At 43.5% G+C, this 21,346-nt stretch overlaps 1 protein-coding gene across 1 annotated transcript in view; it reads left to right on the plus strand.

Moving 5' to 3' along the window:
• The window catches only part of znf423 (zinc finger protein 423), a 148,972-nt gene that overhangs the window by 64,609 nt on the left and 63,017 nt on the right, over window positions 1-21,346 (plus strand). The window contains 16 exon segments of the mRNA XM_062420351.1: window positions 2,264-2,441; window positions 3,040-3,164; window positions 3,382-3,463; window positions 3,656-3,731; window positions 3,924-4,204; window positions 4,299-4,531; window positions 4,683-5,063; window positions 5,330-5,508; window positions 6,498-7,037; window positions 7,187-7,337; window positions 7,567-8,127; window positions 8,237-8,421; window positions 9,034-9,455; window positions 9,951-10,160; window positions 11,475-11,544; window positions 11,547-11,565. Coding sequence (XP_062276335.1) covers window positions 2,264-2,441; window positions 3,040-3,164; window positions 3,382-3,463; window positions 3,656-3,731; window positions 3,924-4,204; window positions 4,299-4,531; window positions 4,683-5,063; window positions 5,330-5,508; window positions 6,498-7,037; window positions 7,187-7,337; window positions 7,567-8,127; window positions 8,237-8,421; window positions 9,034-9,455; window positions 9,951-10,160; window positions 11,475-11,544; window positions 11,547-11,565 — 3,693 coding nt within the window.

Raw genomic sequence — 21,346 nt, forward strand, 5'->3', positions numbered from 1 at the left:
CGAATGGACTTTGATCAAATTTGATAAAATGACTTCTGAACTTGTTTACTCGATTGTGATTGGTCTAAAAAGGGAGAGCCTCATTTCTGTGGGGTAATATGTTTACATAAGACTTTAGAGATTTCCATCAGGTGCAATAAGGGACAGTAATAGCATAATGGCATTACACAGCTCATCCAGTAGTGTTTCTTCTATTTTTAATAAAAACAATTAACTGGATTAATTTAAAGCTAATGTCAAAGTTTTATCGGTGAAAACAATTTATCAAAAATGATGCTTTTCTCCGCAGTGTGACTTTTCTTTAGTATCTTTCTGTATACTCTTTTTAAGACTTCCTATTGTAGCTGCACTCATTTTTCATATTTTCTGATTTATGCACTCATTTCTAATGGCTGTGTACAATCCTCTAGGAAGACATATTGTTTGTTTCTCTCCTGTCACCCTGTCAACACGTCCATGCACTTCTTCATCCTCATCCCTTCCCTCTTTCTCATTCTTTCAATTTCTCTGCTCCATCTGTCTCACTCAGTCACTTTCTCGCTCTCTATCTCTCTCTCTCTCTCTCTCTCTCTCTCTCTCTCTCTCTCTCTCTCTCTCTCTCTCTCTCTCTCTCTCTCTCTCTCTCTCTCTCTCTCTCTCTCTCTCTTTCTCTCTCTCTCACCCACTCTGTCTCCCTCGCCTTGCTGTTAGGCTTCATGTTGATATCTCTATCCCTTATATTTTCTTAAGCCTTCTTTTTTATTTTCCTTCTTGCTTCCAGTCAAATTTATAATTCATGCTTTTACAATTTAAAAAAAAAAAAAAAAAAAAAAAAAACCCAAACCCCCCTGTAGAGTTCTATTTGCTCATCGCAGTGCCTACATTTTCTCGGCGATCGATTCATCACAAGAATCTGTTTTCCACCCCCTCTCTGTAAGGCGTAATACACAGTAGACTGCACACACACACACACACACACACACACACACACACACACACACACACACACACACACACACACACACACACACACACACACACACACACACACACACACACACACACAGCAGACACACAAGACTGTGGTAGGTGTTGGTTGAGGTAAAACGGTGTGTGCTTTGGAGAGGTTTCTAAAATTATCAGGAGAAACTTCTCCACTGCACATGTGTCTGCGTTCATGTGTTTGCATTGCAGAAATATTGGCTTTATGATAAATAGCGGCGCAAGACTTTTTCCTCCACCGTCTCTGTTGATCTCCCTTTCCTATCACTCCACTTTCCTTATTTTCTCTCTTTGATTTTGTTACCGGCCGTTGCTGATATAGCTATCAGATAAAAGCAAAGAAAAAAAACAGCCTCCCCTCTCTCTCTCTCTCGCTCTCTCTCTCTCTTCATCTCCTCTTCTTTACATTTTTCAGGCTAAAATGCTAAATAGCCTCACTGTGCTGCTTCACAGAGCGCACAAAGAAGAACAGAACAATATCAAGCATTATTCAGCCCCCTCTTTTGTCCCCTTGAATCCATTCTGAAGTGTCTATTAACGGAGTCACGGCCTTTTTGTCGCCTCTGCGCCAGACTACACAGGAGGGGGAGAGAAAAAAAAAGAGGGAGAAGGGGGCGGGGGGGGGGAGAGAGAGCTCCTTTCCTATCCCAAAAAAATCTCCTACGTGTGACAGATAAAGGGAGTGAATATCGCCATCTTTCCACTCCACTCTCCACATCTCCTAATCGCTTTTTTTCCGACGTTTCAATCTGCCAAGGCCCTAATGAAAATATGATGAGGCGGATCTATGGTCCTCGGGGACGGATGGAGGGATGGGAGGGGAGGTGAGGAGAGGGATGGAACGAGGGATGGCTGCAGAGGGAGGATGAAGGGAGAGAAAATACACTCTGTCCTTATTTCCGGGCTCCGTCGGGGATACATAGTTCTTGGAGCTTTCTATTTAGATGTTGCTACTGCTGGAGTGTGTCTCTCTCGCCACTGTTTTCGTTCTCCCGTCATCCTCATTTTCCTTCTGTATGTGTTGGTGTGTGTGCGTGTGTGTGTGTAACCAGGGTAAATGTGTTTATATCCTTTTTTTTCTCTCCCCCCATTTGATCTCCCACAGGCTTCCTCTACCGCTTTTTCACCTTCCAAGAAAGATGTATTTCTCCTTAATCATTTTAATGCCCCCCTGTCTTTTGCGTCTGTGCCAGATTGTCTTTGGTAAATCCTACAGCTGTGTACAAAAAATTGTGTGTAAATGACCCCCCCCCCCTTTTTTTTTGTGTGTTTTTTTTGTCAGATGGTGATGATGACCCAGCAGGGCTGTCCTGGGTGCCTTCCTCGCCTTCTAGTAAAGACGTGGCGTCACCTTCGCAGATGCCCGATGGCTGCTGTGACCTTGGCATGGCCACCGGCGGTGAGGAGGAAGGAGGCGCCGGCCTGCCGTACCCCTGCCAGTTCTGTGATAAGTCCTTCAGGTATCAAACTCGCACATTTTTCTTCCCCTTTCTGCAAGCGCTCCCTCAATCACACCAATGTCATATTTTTCAGTTTTCCTGTTTATAGTTGCGTCCTCATACGCCACTCATAAATATCAATGTGTACACGCATTTGAATAAACAGTATTCTCAATATTACCATGGTAACGGAACTAACGTGGACTGCTAAGGCAAACAGTGAAGGAAATGAGGTGAATACATTTCTCACTCACCTCTCCCGGGAATAACTCAAGACCCACTTTAAGAACAGCTGTCACATACACCATAAAGTCATCATCATAATCCTCTATATTACATCTTCTGCCTAGCTGTCCTCTCTATTCTCATTTTACCTTTTCTTGTTGATGAACAGATGTGCAGCGTAGTATTAAAAATGGATAACATGATAAAAAAAGTTTTGATGTGTATAAAGGTGAATAAAAACTACTTTCTACTTTCTTATTATGTTTTCATCTTTGTAATACGTGTTTCTTCCTTGTATTCACACACCGCTTCTAAAGCTGTTGTAAAAAATACCATTCAATTCAAAGAAAAATGTGTAATCGTTATTTTTCTTCTTATGACTTATCCTCCTCAGCCGTCTGAGCTACTTGAAGCGCCACGAGCAGATCCACAGCGACAAGCTGCCTTTCAAGTGCACCTTCTGCAGCCGCCTGTTTAAACACAAGAGGAGCAGAGACCGCCACGTCAAACTCCACACAGGTTAGGCTCTAAAGTGTGTTCACGGGTTTCACAGTCATGCAATAAACCGTTATTTTTTACTGAGACCAGATATAACATCGGAATAAATTCCCTCTGGTTCCTTCTGATTGTCAGTAGCAACGCATGAGTTCTGGCTGTCTGAGATGTTTGAGTTTTTCTATAATGGAGCTCGTTTTTCTTTTATAATTATCCTTTATCAATCTGTCAACTGATCTAGGAGATAAGAAGTACAGTTGTCAGGAATGTGAAGCTGCATTCTCTCGCTCTGATCATCTGAAGATCCATCTCAAGACACACAGGTAACTGCCTCTGATCCTATTCTCATCAAAACTATTTATTATTACGCATTTTGATTTGATGTCGACTGAAACGTACATCTGACGTTGAATTGAATTTTTATGTCTGATTCCAGTCTTCCATTTGACAAATGTACTTCTTTATAATCAGTTTTGATTTATTCTTTTTTTGTGTGTTTTTGTTCGCACAACCAGCTCCAGCAAACCATTTAAGTGCAGTGTGTGTAAGCGTGGCTTCTCCTCCACTTCATCATTGCAGAGCCACATGCAGGTATACTTAAAAAGTTGATGCTCACAGTATTGTTGTAAAATACGTTATAACACCAAATAATCAAAATGAGATAATAGGAGTTGAATTGAATTAACTATGACATGATTTCACTGTATTAAAGGCAAATCTTAGAGTATATAGAGTATTTGGCGACACGTGACTCTTTGAGTGACTACTTTCTGACTCTGCCAGGCTCATCGCAAGAACAGAGAGCACCTTGCGCTGAGGAGCGAGAGGGACGGAGGGAAAAAGGGAGCAGGAGGAGAGGGTTTCTTGGAGCAGGACCTGTATATGTGTGATTATTGCGAGGAGACGTTCAGCCAGACCGACGAGCTAGAGAAACACGTCCTGACCAGACACCCCCAGCTGTCCGACCGAGCTGACTTGCAATGCATCCACTGCCCTGAGATCTTCCTAGACGAGGCCTCACTCCTCACGCATATTGAAACGCAGCATGCCAACCGCAAACACAAGTAAAAACCTGAAAAAATCTGAACCGCTGATTTTCATTAATGTGGAACACTGGAATTAATTTGTGTCTCATTGATGTTTTTGCCGTATCCGCAGATGTCCGGTCTGTTCGGAACAGTTCCCCTCTGTGGAGGACGTCTACTGCCACCTAGACAGCCACCGCCAGCCTGACTCCTCCAATCACAGCGCTGCCAGTCCTGACCCTGCGCTGGGCAGCATCGCTTCAATGAGCTCAGCGACTCCAGACTCCAGCGCCAGCCTGGAGAGAGGATCCACGCCCGACTCGACCCTGAAGCACAGCCAGGGCAGCGAACGAAGCCGCAGGAGAGGCACAGACACCGTGGAAGAGATCGCGATAAGCCTGGGTCATCAAGCTGGAGGTACGGTAGTCGCGTTCGTCCGGTGTAACCATCCATTTACATCTCCTTACTTGATATTGAACAATCACATTTGATATAATAGCTATGTCTTTCACTACAGGTGGGGGAGGACATTGGGGTAAAGTGACGTACTCTTGCCCTTACTGCTCCAAGAGAGACTTCCATAGCCTGGCGGTGTTGGAGATCCATTTGAAGACCATCCACGCAGATAAGCCGCAGCAGAGCCACACGTGCCAACTCTGCCTCGACACTCTTCCGACGCTCTACAACCTCAACGAACACGTGCGTAAAGCTCACCGTGCCAGCGGAGGGACCGTTAGTGCAGCAGCTGCAGCTTTTCCCCTGCTGCAGTTCACCAACGTCACGGCGTTCCACTGTAACTACTGCCCAGACATGTTTGGAGACATCAACTCTCTGCAAGAACACATCAGAGTGTCCCACTGCCTGCCCGGCGGGATTGTGGCGGGATCCACCACATTAGGTATGTGTGAAGAAAGCAACTATACTTAAGCTATGGAAAGTGACCTAAAATGTGTCACAGTATGTATTTTGCTGGGTCATTGTTAATTAAAATGATCTATGTATGCTTAACAGACTGGGAAGGTTAAGTAAGGGCTGTTGCAATATATAGCATGCTTGGTTGAGTAGCTATTTAGGGGAAATGATCCACCTCACTCTTAAGTACAACATCATGATTTGTTGTAAATGCTGTTATTGTAACAACATGACGTAACTCTTCCATCTTAGAAGGGAACCATGCCTTCTTCTGCAACCAGTGCTCCATGGGATTCCTGACCGAATCTTCGTTGACAGAGCACATTCAACAGACGCACTGCAACTCAGCTATAGGGGGTGGTGCCTCTGGAGGAGCCGTGGCCAAACTGGAGTCCCCCGTGCTACAGGCTGCATCCCAATCCTTCATGGAGGTGAGGATGAAGAATTAGTCAAGAATAAAAAACGGCCTGTTAATCAGACTTGATTAGAACTGGATGTAGCTCGCCTGTCCGTGCTACATGTCAAAACTATGACTAATCAGTGTTTGAGCTGATTAGCAGTAAGCTGATTTCTATTTAATTAGGTGGTTTCCTGCGCTGTCTCATAAGCCTGATGAAGCGTATACTGACACATATTGCTCATGTAAATTCAGATTGAAGATGCTTGATCATTTTATTGAATTCATTATTTTATGGGCTGACTGCAGTTATTGAGTCTGTGGTTACTGTGTGTAACTACTACTAGTACTACTACTACTACTATTACTACTACTACTACCACTATTACTACTACTACTACTACTATTACTACTACTACTACTACTGTTACTACTACTACTACTACTACTATTACTACTACTACTACTACTACTACTACTACTGCTACTGCTACTAGTACTACTACTACTGCTACTACTACTACTACTACTATTACTACTACTACTACTACTATTACTACTACTACTACTACTACTACTGTGGGTAGTTTGAGACTTATCCTACCTCTTCACTCATAGCTCATGGTTTGTACAAAATCTGATTAGTATGGGACTAGAAACAGGAACTGGGAACAATGATAGAAAATAAAACAAGTGGTGTTTTTGTGGACATGGCTGAAAAAATTCTAACCACAGATTCCAATAGTCTTATAAACTGTAAGCTTTAAAAGTCGAAAAGACACAGGGCTCCTTAATGTTGTCAATCTCTTAATAATTGATGTAGAAATCCTCAATTTATCTTATGTGAGCTTGCTAAGTTTTGACAATGACAGTAATTTATGGTGTAGGCTTGTATCTGTCTCTCTCACTCTTTCTTGCTCTCTGTCTTCTTGTCTTTCTCATTTTCTCTTTACTCGTCAGGGATTACTGATTGTATGTAAATGTATAACAATCTTAAAGTAAAGAGTTACCGTCCATGTACAGGTTTACTCCTGCCCTTACTGCACCAACTCTCCTATCTTCGGCTCACTCCTCAAGCTCACCAAGCACATAAAGGAGAACCACAAGAACATCCCATTGGCTAACAACAAGCGGCAGGCGAAGGTTGCCGATCTAAGCCCCGCCTCCTCTGACGTAGAGATCTCCTCCCCGAAACGCCACAGACTGGGAGGAGACTCCACCCCCTCCATGGGGAGCAATGGGGACTACCCGTGCAATCAGTGTGACCTGCGATTTGCAAACTTTGAGGGTTTCCAGGCCCACCTGAAGTCACACTTGGAGATGCTGCTGAGGCGCCAGTCCTGCCCCCAGTGCAACAAGGAGGACTTTGAAACCCAGGATGCATTGCTTCAACACTTGACGGTGCACTACACAACCACGTCGACTCAGTATGTGTGTGAGAGCTGCGATAAGCAGTTCTCTTCTGTGGATGACCTGCAGAAACACCTGTTGGACATGCACACATTTGTCCTGTACCACTGCACACTGTGCCAGGAGGTCTTTGACTCCAAGGTCTCCATACAGGTGAGTAAGATAGTAAGATTGGCTTGTTTCTTATATCCCTGCTCGTTTTTTGTATTCGTTGAGAGAAAATATGTGAGGTATATAGTTTGGTAGTAGAAAACAACCATCTTGGATCTGTTTTTTTTTTTCTTCCACTCCCTGTCATTTAGGTTCATTTGGCAGTGAAGCATAGCAATGAGAAGAAGCTGTTTCGCTGCACAGCCTGTGCCTGGGACTTCAGGAAGGAGTCAGACCTTCAGATCCATGTTAAACATAACCACCTTGGCCAGAGGTCAGGCCTCCCAGGGGGGCTTGGAGCAGGTATGATACACCCCTCCTGTTTAGTTTGACGAAGTTCATAAAATAGGCCATGGTGTTGATTGTGGAACAGAAGAGAATATAATCAAATAAGTCATAGTTGTCATTTACTTAGTAAAATCAGCAAAAAATATCACACAAAAAAATAAAGTCCTGATGTTATTTTCTGACAGCAGTCTTGTAGGGTAAGTGAATCTTCATTCTGAACACAACCTTGACTTCTATCTTACAGGACTCAAGCCCCGGAAGTGCATCTTCTGTGGGGAGACGTTTGGAACCGAGGTGGAGCTCCAATGCCATATCACCACTCACAGCAAGAAGTTCACGTGTCGCTTCTGCGGCAAAGCCTTCCACGCCCTATCACTGCTCGAGCGACACCTGAGGGAGAAGCACTGCATCTTCGACGGCGGCAACATCACTGGCAACGGAGGCGGCACGGGAAGCAGCGGGAGCCACAACGGGACGCCAAACGGCCTGGCGCAGTCCTCCAAGCGGGGAGGAGGAGGAAGCGGCGGCAACGGGGGTGTGGTAGGTGTCGAAAGAGCAACGGTGGCGGCTGCTGAACAAGCCGACCTGCAGAACATGCTGCTGAAGAACAGTGTTGTTGGAGGAGGAGGCGGCCAGGGAGGAGACACGGCCAACAGCCACGAGGCAAGCGGAGGTGAGGAGGAGCTGGACAATTCAGAACCCATGTATGCCTGTGATATCTGTGGAGCGGCCTACACCATGGAGTCCCTTCTGCAGAACCACCGGCTGCGTGACCACAACATCCGACCAGGAGATGATGACGCTAGTAAGAGACACCGAATGTGTACACACTGAAAACATTCACTCCTATAAAATATCTACATTATAGTCAGAATATATATTTCTGTGATGATAATATTAAATATGTATACCAGGTTCTCGAAAGAAGAAGGCAGATTTCATCAAAGGGAACCACAAGTGCAACGTGTGCTCCAGAACTTTCTTCTCTGAGAGCGGGCTTCGTGAGCACGCTCAGACGCATCGCGGCCCCGCCAAACACTACATGTGTCCAATTTGTGGCGAGCGTTTCCCCTCTCTGTTAACCCTCACCGAACACAAGGTACCTCTCCATTTACTGCCTTCAAGCTTGTATTTGTATGGTTATCTGTATAAGTATTTTGACTGTGTTTCAGCATGAAGGTTTATACCTCAAGAACAAATGTAGTCTGGATGCCTCCTAGGTATACCAAGGCCTGTGTAGACATGCTTTTTGCTTTTCTCCTGTGCTTAAATTGTTTGTTTGCATGTTTGTAGCTTTCTGTCTATGTTTGTGTCTCACTGTTTTGATTCTGAAACCTCCTGCTTTAAATTTAGACTTTAAAAAATTGTTAAGTTATCCCAAGAGATGCAATTTGTGCTGCACCACGCTACAGGAAGAATGTTTGCATATTCAAAAATGTAATTCATCTACAGTCAGTTTTTATAGCAGCAGTGTTTTTATATGTTTATATAAAGGACTAAGGCAGACAGGCAACATTTGGCTGACATCTTGCTATTTCATAGACACAACAGTGTCACCACTCTTTTAGCCTTTTTAGACCATTTGATGGTGATGAATACTTAAAAAAAATATTTTATTACATATTTTACCTGGGCTTTAATCAAAGACCCTTGGGTTATGACTTTGTGCTTTATTATATTGACAGCTCATGTTAACACGGTCTCTCTGCAGGTGACCCACAGTAAGAGCCTGGACACAGGAACCTGTCGAATCTGCAAGATGCCCCTGCAGAGTGAAGAGGAGTTTATAGAGCATTGCCAGATGCACCCTGATCTCCGCAACTCCCTCACCGGCTTCCGTTGCGTCGTCTGCATGCAGACAGTCACCTCCACCCTGGAGCTAAAGATCCACGGCACCTTCCACATGCAGAAGCTCTCCGCTGGTTCTACACTTGGAGGAGCTGGAGGAGGAACTGGGAATGGAGGAGCAGGAGGAAACGGCTCAACATCTTCATCCCCTAACGGGCTGCTGCAGCAGCAGCACAAGCTGTATAAATGCGCCTTCTGCCTAAAGGAGTTTAAGAACAAAGGGGAGCTGGTGAAGCTGGATGTCAACGGCCTGCCTTATGGCCTCTGTGCAAGCTGCATGAGTAGGTAAGAAAATCATAATGTAAACCCTGTGGGTGACAGTTACATGGTCACATTTAGGTCAAAACAGGATTCATTTTTTACACCAACTGGACAAACATTTCCTAAAACACATCTTCCCTTTAAGTCTTACTGTTTTTGTAATGGAAAAATGTTTGGCATGACTGCCACAAAGACACGCATTAGAAAAAAATGTTCAACTGTATAAAACTGTCTCGTGATTTTATACTGTTTACATGTTTTTTCTCTGTGGTAGGGATTGTTTTCCTGGTTGACATATAAGGATAGATAGGATAACTAAATGCAGACATCTTCATGTGTGCTGCACATACCTCTTCATATGTAAAAGTGGCTCCACATGTAGTTGAAAGTTCAATTGTTTCTTCAACCATACATCAACACACAAAATGACATGCAAACACCTGTATTTTTGCTTAACAACAGTTTTTTATTTTCTTGTTCAAATTGAAAAAACAAAAAACAAATGCTCACTCATATCAGGGGCACAAATGGCCAGAGCCCCAATCAGGGAGGAGCTGCAACACCTGGGGACACGCAGGGAGACAAGGCCATGGCTGGGCTGAGGTGTCCAGAGTGCGGCGTGAAGTTCGAAAGCGTGGAGGACTTGGAGAGTCATGTCCAGACAGATCACCCTGAGGTCAGCCCTGAAACCAGCTCAGCAGGGAAGAAGGCAGAGGCTTCACCTGCACCTAAGGTGAGACAGGATGACTGAGAGATAAATGGCTGAACAGAAATTGTTAGATGATAATTTGGTCATGTACATTGATGTAAAAAAAAAAGTATCTGCTCATATACACAAAAATACAAAATTAGTTTTGCATCATGAATATCAATAAAATCTGCATAATGCAATATCATTTTTGGCCGATATTGACACTCATTTAAATGGGTTAAAATGCATTTAACAGATGAGAAATTTTCTGGAGGGCAGTACACTCAAAAATCCCACTCAACTGTACGTTTGCGTGAGCCGTGTGCGTATGTGTGTGAAGTGTCGGTGCGTGTTGCTGCTTTTGTGTCTGCAGCCTGCATACGTGTGCTTGTGTGCACGTCGGTGTGTGTCAGCTGAGCCCCACTGGGTCCTGCGGCTGGGGCGTGCTGAGGCATTGTGGGAGCTGTTCGCTCTACTTGATATTGACAGTCAGGCTCCCCGGGACCTGCCGCGTGTCTATGTGTGCGAGAGTGTGTACTTGGAAGTGAGCGTGCGTCTGTGTGTGTGTGTGTGTGTGTTGGAGGCAGTTTCCAGGGATCCTCTGTCTTACCTGCACCTTTGTTTCTGCTTAGTCTAACAGCACAAAGCAGACAAAGTAGGATTTTTGTGTGTTTGTGTTTGTGTGTGTGTGTGTGTGTGTGTGTGTGTGTGTGTGTGTGTGTGTGTATGTGTGTGTGTAGCCAGGCTGAAGCAGCAGAGAGATAGTGGAAGTGGGGCCTTTGTGTATTTTGTATGTGTTTGTGCATGAGTGATCGCTGTGTGCTATGAATGGATAAGCAGAGCCTCTGCTTCTTTCTCTCTTTGTTTCTCTGTCTCTCACCCTTGTTTCTCTGGCTCTGTCTCTATCTTATTCCTTCTCTCCTGTCTTTCCTACTGCATTTGGTGTTTCTGTTTCAATGCTACTTCCCTTAATCTTTTTCCTGTTCACTCCCTTCCTTATTAATTTCTCTCTCTCTCTCTCTCTCTCTCTCTCTCTCTCTCTCTCTCTCTCTCTCTCTCTCTCTCTCTCTCTCTCTCTGTCTCTCTCTCCTCTCTCTCTCTCCTGTCTCTGATCAACTATTATAAAAATGTCCACATGACCAAAATGACATGCACCTTGTACACTCGACGCTCTATTGAATGGAATATATCATTGTATTTTAAACAATTAGAAGTAATTAGAATAATTAGTAGTGAATTACTTATTTTATGTCCTGGAAACATAGCAGTGTTTGTGTGTATTTAACAATTAAAATAATCAGAATAAGCAGCTAGATAATGTGTGTTTTTAATATTTGTGTGTCTTTATCTTACAGAAAAAGAACCTACCAGTGTATTAAATGCCAAATGACGTTTGAGACAGAAAGGGAGATCCAGATTCACGGTCTGCGAACCACATGATCGGTGAGTGAGGCACAGCTCTTTCTCTCTGTTATTAATTATTACCAAAGTGTGTGTGTGTCTGGTGTAAAATGCAGCATTTGAGTGTGTTCCCACTGATCGTGAATGCCTCATCTCATGGTTATGTCTTCTGGTGTAAAGACACCAATATCGCCATTGTGCTCTTCTCACACACATTCAGTTGAAAACACCAGCAGACACAGCAGCATGCCAGAGCAACACACACACACACACACACACGCACACACGCACACACACACACACACACACACACACACACACACACACACACACACACACACACACACACACACACACACACACACACACACACACACACACAGAGGTGTGAGACAGACAGGTCAAATGAAGAGCTCTTTTTGACTCGTGGGCTGCCTGGACCAGCTGTTGTGCAATTAACCACTCGCCTGCACCTCTGAGGATTAGTAAAAAGGACTTTTTTGAAAACAGTCAAAATTACAGATAAGACTTAAAACACTGAAGTCACACACCCCAGTTCTCACAGTAACCTGTGAAGCATTAATGCTGCTGCAGGTGTGCTAAATTAACACTGATGAGAGTCAGAGTCATACATACTATTATACATACATACACATATACTGTATATACTGTTTATTGAAAATAGTTAAACCATCAATACTTGTATTGTGGTTGTCACCATTGTTCTTTTATAGCCTTCTTTTAAGACTTGAATACTTCTTGCTCAGGGCACAGCTGCTAACATACATAATGTTACAACACCAGATAATTATACTTATAAATTACAGGTATATCCATATATACAGTATAACACAATATACTATATATAAGAAATATATATAAATATATATGTATATATAAGAAAAAACATGCTTAGCAGGCACTGAGGTAGTGAGCACACACAAAGTGAACTGTCATAGCTTTACCAATGATCAGTTAATTTTTTTTTTGTGGAAAACTTACCCAAGCCACCAATTCCAATTAAAGATACATTTGTTGAATATGGCATCCCCCAGTTATACTATTTGTAGTCCTGGAACAATGCAGTCCATTACAGTGTGTAAACTCAGGTGTATGACTGAGACATTGCACCAACAAGTGTATCTTCAGTTGTATGTATTATAGCAAGCTGCTGTTTCCATTATATATAATAAGGAGGTAAGTTTAACTTTTAGGGTTGAGGTAAGGTCATTGAATTATGTGAATGCACCAATTATAAGTGGAGTGTGTTTGTGTTTAACTAAAAATGAAGTTAAACACAAATAACTTAAAAAACTGCCTCTGCAGTTTGGAGTCTGTTTCCCCTGTGACATTATTTTCTGCACTGTACTAATTTGCTGCCTTAGCATCTCTGTTGTCATGGAGATTAACGAGGTGGACCTATGAGTTGTTCTGGGGTACAAACCCCCCAGCCACTCGCCAGACCTGACAGGCAATCCCACAGTCACTGATGTAGTCTGAGGTGTGTGTGTGTGTGTGCGTGTGTGCGTGTGTGTGCGCGTGCGAATGCGTGTGTGCGTGCGTGCGTGCATGCTTGCCGTGTTAGTACTCACTTGTTAGAAGAGTGTTGAAAGAGAGGTACAGTAACTTTTACTTCAATCCCCCATGCCCTCACCACACACACACACACACACACACACACACACACACACACACACACACACACACACACACACACACACACACACACACACACACACACACTCAGACAGAGTGCACCAAAATGTGTTATCTGTAAATTGTCACTGAACATTATTGGTACACATTGTGCTGACATTTCACATTCTTAAAACACACACACATGCACACACACTCTCACACACGCACAATCAGAAATGCACTAACATAGGTACAAACTTTCCCACATGCGCCACACACTTGAAATTGAAAGAACACACACAAGGGGCCTTATTTTTGTGTAGGCGCCACGAGCAACGCAAGCAGCGCCCTGACTGTTTGGTATTTCCCTGACCTTGAAACCCGCGCTGTGTGTCTGTGTGGTATGTTGGTGACCAGCACAGCATGGTGCACAGGTGGGAAAAGATGCACAAACGGGTGGAAATCATTCAAATGAAGCAGCACAAAGACAGTTTTGTTTTGGTAGAAATCTGGTCCTAGACTTTGCCGCAGACTTGTTTCAACAACAGATAAATCCTTAATATATTTTAAGCACAGAACATACAGTTTAATGTGGTTAAAAGCAGGAAAGTCAGTCAGTCAGTCTGCATCGAAAAAACCTCCATCTGTCTTTGATTGGACATTTGTGGTGATGTGTGTTTGTTGAACTTTCATCATCACGTTTAACTGTGATTGGCACAACAGTTTCAGAGCTATGAGACCAGTGATGTGACTGGCTGAGAGAGTATTTAATAATCACTATACCTGCTGATCCATATTCACCTTATTCACTCAGCTCCCTTGCACATTGCACTGCTGCACATGAACAAAACAGCAGGTGTGCGTGGAGATGCCCGCACAGCCTCCGCGTGCAAGACCTACCACCATGCGCGTGTCGTTGCAGTTGCGTGGTTACAATAGGTAACTACCTACTGTTGCTCTCTGTTAGTCTTCTCAAAATCTGCACTGCAATACTCAAACACGTCCCTTTCATTCTTTCACTTTTTTCCCCTCCTCCACCACACTTCACCTTCTACCCCTCTTTGATCTCCTTCCGCTTCTCACTTCTCACCTCCACCCCTCCATCCTCAGTAATCTGCCCTTCATTCTGTCGTTTCTCCCGGTGTTATCACAGTTTCTCCTCCCTGTCTGGTAGATAACTTCTCCTTCTCTCCGCTTTATCTCTCGCTCTCTCCTCACTTTCTCTGCATCCCCCAACCCCCACATACACCCACACACACACACACACACACACACACACACACACACACACACACACACACACACACACACACACACACACACACACACACACACACACACACACACACACACACACACACACACACACACACACACACACACATCCCCACACAGTAGTGGCAGTTTTGGGGTTAATTAACGTGCTAATTGTGTGAAAGCCTAGCGCAGATTAATTATGAAATTGAGGCACATTATTTTTAAGAGCTTGCACAGTTCTTAGTCTTACATTTACTACAACCCTCCCCACCCCCATCTTTTCATGAAGAAGGGTGCACATACTGAAGAGAGAGAGAGACTTTATATGGTGTATGAGTTTTGATGGTGAGAAAATGACGAGATAAAAAAAAAAGATGCACATTTCCTCTGCCATCTTTCACCTTCTCTCTTTGACTGTAGATCTTTTACTCCTGGTTTTACTTCCTAACATGTTTCTTGTGTGATCAGATCACAAGTGCACAGTCATAAATAAAATGCATGCCATAGTATTTGACTTAACAAGCCACATAAATGACTACATGGAACCACTAGGTTAAGACCTGCCCTTGTTAATATGTAAAGGAGACATCCTTAAATGACAGTGGTTCTCCCCGTATAGTTTCTGCTTCACTGTGATGGTATAGTCCACATTTCTCTGTGTGTTCTGCTAGCCATGGCTCTAACACAGCACACAAGTTAATTAAAACACCATGTGGTCATTGCCCTGCTCTGGAGGCACAGACAGGAGCTAGAGAGAGAGAGAGAGAGAGAGAGAGAGAGAGAGAGAGAGAGAGAGAGAGAGAGAGAGAGAGAGAGAGAGAGAGAGAGAGAGGAGAGAGGAGAGGAGAGAGAGAGAGAGAGAGAGAGAGAGAGAGAGAGAGAGGAGAGAGGAGAGAGAGAGAGAGAGAGAGAGAGAGAGAGAGAGAGAGAGAGAGAGCACAATAGGAGGCAAGGAGAAATCATGCAAGAAGGTTGAAGGGAAAAAAAGGAAATTAACAGTTGAGTTTCTTTCCCTCTTGGTTTGCTCATCATTTTTGGCAGATTTTGCATACACTAGCTCTGAATCCATTATTGGGCTTTACAGGGTGTTGCAGTGTTTCCTCTGGGTTGAGTGCTTTGGGGGCAGTGGTGGGGGGTAGGCTGAGCAAAACACGGGAGAGACTCAGCAGCCGAGCATTTCTCCATTCTCTGTTTAGGAGCAGATTGACACTAAAATTGAGAATAGGCTGATCCACCTTAAAGGCTCAGTCCACCTTAAGTGAGCCTGGTCAAGTAAGCAACCTCAGTCAAGATTTTTCTTTGTCTTGAGAAGCTGCAGCATTTATTAAGTGATGCACCGTAGCCGATGCTGTATATTTACTGCCAGATCAGCAACTTATTGCCAGCCTTTTCTTAAGCTCCGCTCCAATCCACCGTCACCGTCACAATTCACCCTATTCCTTAAATGAGCCACACTACTCTTACAACAGCACCTCTCACATAGATGTCCTTTAAAAAACGAGGAGAGGGAGGTTTCTGGGATATGATGTACTATTCAATGACTCAAATCGATTCCGCAATAATGTAGAGTATTATCGTGCTTGCACAGCGTTAGAGTGAAAATCATTAGTAGCCCATTGACATTAATGATTGTGTGAAGTGTTAGCAGCAGCGCTCAGAATTAATATACAGGACACACTGTATTGTCATGTAATGGCACTGATCTATAGCTAGTTGTGTGTGCAATACTGTGCTTGTGATCAGCTCATGTAATTGGTTAGCTGATGGCTAGATTGTTTGGGCTGATCTGCAGTATTGACTTTTTCTGGCTTGTGGCTTCAACCTTTTTGTGGTGGTAATGGTTAAACGAGTGTTATGTTGTTTTTTCTCACAGGGAGCCCCAAATTTACCCCCCAAAAAATGGCACCTGTAGCTTCTGCTCCATAGTGTTAGTGTTACAACAGCAGCTACAGGATATTAGGTTAGATAAGCCCCTAAATGTGAAATACATTATCTACAAATTGGTACCGATCATTGAATAATGTCGGTACACTGATTGTGCTGACACACACACACACACACACACACACTAACACATACACACACAGCCTCAGTCTATCGCTAACACACTCAGGAGAGAAAGGGAGAGAGAGAGAGAGAAATGGACTTCTCTGTTTTTGCCTCAGGTATCAGCTCACCATTTGAGAATTTTTGCGGTGTTTTTTAGCGTGTAAAGATAAAAGCCTTGGGGCAAATACAGTCTACATCATGTATGTGCATTTAAATGTAATATAAAATACAAATTGCATACAGAAATGCTTTAAAAACCCAGTGTAATGAGTGACCATTCGTCAACGTATGTATTTGAAGACAAATGATTAAATTGAATAGAAACAGAATAGTTACTTTGTCTGTTCTTTGATTCATTATCAGAGAAGATGATTCACAACTCATTCATTGAGCAGAAACTCCATCACATTCAGCAGTCTCTACAATATGTGTGTACGTGTGTGTTTGTGTGTGTCTTTACATGAAAAACTATTTTTGTCTATGTAGGTTTTGGTTGGGTATCTGGTGTATGCGTGTGTGTGTATTTGTGTGTGTGTGTGCGCGCGTGTTAGTCCGTTTTTTTTTCCTAGCCCCCAACACTACCGAGCAGGTGGGAGAGGGAGGGAGGGCTCGAAGAAGTGGAGATGAGAAGAGAATGTAGAAAGTATTTATTTGTGTTTTTGGCTGGGCACACTTGGGGTGGGAGAAAGAGAGAGAGTGGAGGGGGGGAGTTGAGCGGAGAGATGAGAGACGACAGAAAAAAAGAGGAAGAAGCAGAGCCGAGGGTGGTGAAGGGCGGCATAGAAAAAGAGGGATGACAGTAAACTTGAGCTGTGTTTTTATCTCTGCGTGTAAAAGCTCATTTAGACAGAAACACAGTAATCACACTCATGGCTGTGCAGTAAACATGTCACCATTTTTTGAACAAGGTGTACATCACCTGTTCACATTTATATTGTAGCTGTTTACATAACCTCTTATTGTAGAGTGAATTAAAAAAAACGGTATTTATTATCATCACTAAGGCTTAAGAAGCAAGCTCAATGAGTGAATACAGTAGCTCTTGTAGGTTAATCTCTCATCATCACTCCATTTGTCTCCATTTGTTTTGTCTTTGTAATCCCCCCCTACATCCTCTCATTCTATTTACGTGTGTATTTGTGTGTGTGTATATGTGTGTGTATGCATGCCTCCTTTGACTACACTGCAGCAGTTGGTAGGCTTTATTGTTTTTTGCTCTGCGACCGCATGTCATAAAGAAATTCCTTCTTCTGTGTGATAGTGTGAGGTGAAGACAGGATTCTATATAAAACCTGACGTGTGTGTATGTGTTACTATGTCTCCCAGTTTGGACAATGTGTAATCAAAAGGCAGCTTTCCATTATAGTGTCTCTGTTGATATGTTGAATGTAGATTTAGTTCAACACACATGTATGAATATGTATGACACATGTGTATTAAGTTGCTATTGGAAGTGGCTGGCTGCCTTTGTATACATTTAGTGATTATTTTTTAATACAGTTCTATAAAAATCTCTCACTGTAACCTTGAACTAATTGTGTGTGAAATCTTAAAACCTGATTAAGAGTGCAAATACCTTGCAAAACTGTCCTCCTTCCACACCTTGACATTTTCAGCATATCCCCACCAAAACCACACACACACACACACACACGCGCGTGCCACTAAATAAGGTCCTTGACAGCATGTTCTGAGTGTTGCATGCAGCCACTAATGCTTTACTAATCACCTCAGTCTAGATTTCACAGCGTGAGGCCTCACGTCTCAAACACATGTAGACACACTCTCTCTTTTCTCTCTCTTACACACGCACACACACCCACACACACACACACACACAAACAATATGTATGTCTGCACCAAACACGCGCCGTGTGTGCGCACAAAGAGCCACACTCAGCATGTTGTCTCCCCTTTTCATTGGTCCTAATCAGGGGCCAGTATCCAATTAGCATACCGACTGTAACCCTTACTTTGATATGCCAATAACACTTTACACTCTCCTTTGTCTCTCTCTCTCTCTCTCTCTCTCTCTCTCTTCTTGTGGTAACACCGTTGGTAAAAGTTACGGCCCCAACCACCATCTTGCTTCCCTCATTCACCAGCTCTTCTCCCTTTGTGTTAAAAAAAATCCCTTTTGTGTCCATCACTGTAGGCTTTAACTGGCTATATTAACAAATCAGCTTCAAGTAGCTACGCGGCTGCTGACAGTGGAGAAAGTGCTGTTTAGTTTTACATAGGTCAAACCAGCACCACATAAATAAGTGTCACGTCATTCAAAAATTGTCTTTTGATTTTCTCACATTCAATTTAATAAAGGTTTCACTATAAAATACCTCTGCTAGATGACAGTGCACTAATCTACAATACTGATAACAAGAAATGACCAGTCTTGAATCTTGCTTCATGTTTTGTTCACTATCAAGGTATAAATCAGCGTTTTGCCCCCCCCCCCCACACCCCCAACCCCCACACACACACCACGTTCACACTACGTTTTACTAACCGTGCCCATTCTCTCCTCCGCTCTCCCCCATCCCCACCTGCCTATTGGATGGCCTATAGAAGAGCCCACCTGTCGGCAAGGTTTGTCCCCTTTCTGTCTCCTTAGCTCGCACTATGAACAAGGCAGCATTGTGCTGTCTCACTGCCTACCCATCAGCATTTCATGTATAAGCATTCTCCTGCTTCTTTAAATATAAAGATTAGTATTGGATTATTTATTATTACACATTTTGTGTAAAAGCCACATTGCATGATGTGGGAAAACAAACGCTTGAAAGCAGAAATGTATTTTTTTAGTAGCAGAAATCAAACTGTAGTATAAAAACAGTATACACTATAAAATTTAGATGATTTTGAATTTGACACATTTTAGCCAAATCTTTGCACAATTACCCCTCACCTCGACTCATTCACCCCAATCCCTGCTGCTAGCTGCATGCTTCATTGTCCTCCCCACCTCATACACACCACACAAACACACACACACACACATTCACTCACACACACACACACACACACACACACACACACACACACACACACACACACACACACACACACACACACACACACACACACACATTCACACACACACGCACACAGATGCCTTGGAGGTATCGAGTGGCCACTCACCTGGATCTAAGTGCTCCCTGCAGAGAGCGGTGGCTAATGATGTGTCCTCAGCATGAGCTTTACTTACCTATTTACATCAATGCACTCTAATAATGGTAGGTAGTCTTACCTATTCGCATTCTTCAATGAATAGTACAAGGACACATTTTTTGGCTTCCAAAATGGCTTCTTGTTTGACACATGGCAGCTAGCCAGACATTGCATCAGTTAAAGATCCCTGATTGTAGTCATGTACTTCTCACATGAATCAGTCACACTTTCAGCTTTCAATTTGATGGCGACTTTGGGTGCAGACCAAAAGCAGTTTATGAACCCCTCTGTGTGGAGGAAGGCATTAAATAAACTCTGCTAGCTTTTATTTTCTACCTGGAGGTCACACTTATCTGCCAGTTCAGAGCAGCCAACCTGCATTCAGCCTGTCTATTAGCCTGCAGTCAAATCTGTGATGCGCTTGACTAGTAATGTCTGTCTACTGTCTAAGCAGCTGTCCCGAGGGCTGTGGCTGTGCACACATCTTTCTGTGCTTCAGTGTCCCCCCCCCCCACTCCTTTTCTCCACTTTCCTTATAGTCATGCGTGCCCACACACACACGCACGCACGCACTCACGCACAAACACACACACACACACACCTCTCTCTGTATGTATGTGTATGTGGTTGTAAGCAGCGTCTGGTGTGGTTACTTTGTATCACTGTAGACTTAATGAGGCGAATAAGAAGCTTTTAGAGTCAATGGAGGTGGATAATGTGGTTGAGGGTTCACTCATGTGTGTGTGTGTGTGTGTGTGTGTGTGTGTGTGTATGTGTGTGTGTGTGTGTGTGTGTGTGTGTGTGTGTGTGTGTGTGTGTGTGTTTGTCTTTGCCACCGGCTAGCAACATTGCTGTTTTCTTCTGCCCGGATGCACCTGAACTAAAAAGCCACACACGACTCTACCCTCTGTGTTGTCGGTGTGTGTGTGTGTGTGTGTGTGTGTGTGTGTGTGTGTGTGTGTGTGTGTGTGTGTGTGTGTGTGTGTGTGTGTGTGTGTGTGTGTGTGTGCCTCCACTAATGCTCTGGATTGAAGAAACACCTCATTCACAACAGTTTTATTTCCCAGGGGTTCATCAGTCATACGGGAAACTAACGTCACAGCGAGCAATGATAAACAAAGTGAGTGATGAGAGATTTTTAATGTCCTCCTGACCGATATGTATGTTGCAGTAACAGCTTAGTGAAAAGCCTGAAAATGGCAATAAGGTACTGTGGAAACACTTCCAAAATAATCCCATCCCAGGCACTAGTGTCCCGTCTGAGAGAGTTTTTAGCACCACAGGTGATGACACATCTTCTCTGTGGAGTGTGCTCAAATCTCAACACATTGATCAGCTGGAAAAATCTGAGGTAGTAAAACCTGTTTAAACACCCTTCACTCAAGCACTTCCACTCATTCACAGCCCACTCACTACACTCACTGCCCCCCCCCCTCTCCCTGCCAGCATTACATTTAAAAAAAGAAAAAGCTATCACTGCTACTATTTCTACTGCTCACACTGTAATGACAGGGTTTACAGATCACACAAAAAACACACTAAATCAAATTAAAAAGAAGACGCCTCTACATCGTTCTGACTCGCAACATCATATAAAGCTATGGACACACATCAGTCACTCCTACAGTATACTATTACCATTATAGACCTCCATACTTCTTTGACTTGTAGGAGCGTAATTTCAAATCACATATAGTCACATATTTCTTCA

This window comes from Scomber scombrus, chromosome 6 (assembly GCF_963691925.1).
Source record: "Scomber scombrus chromosome 6, fScoSco1.1, whole genome shotgun sequence".
NCBI classification, from domain to species: Eukaryota; Metazoa; Chordata; class Actinopteri; order Scombriformes; family Scombridae; genus Scomber; species Scomber scombrus.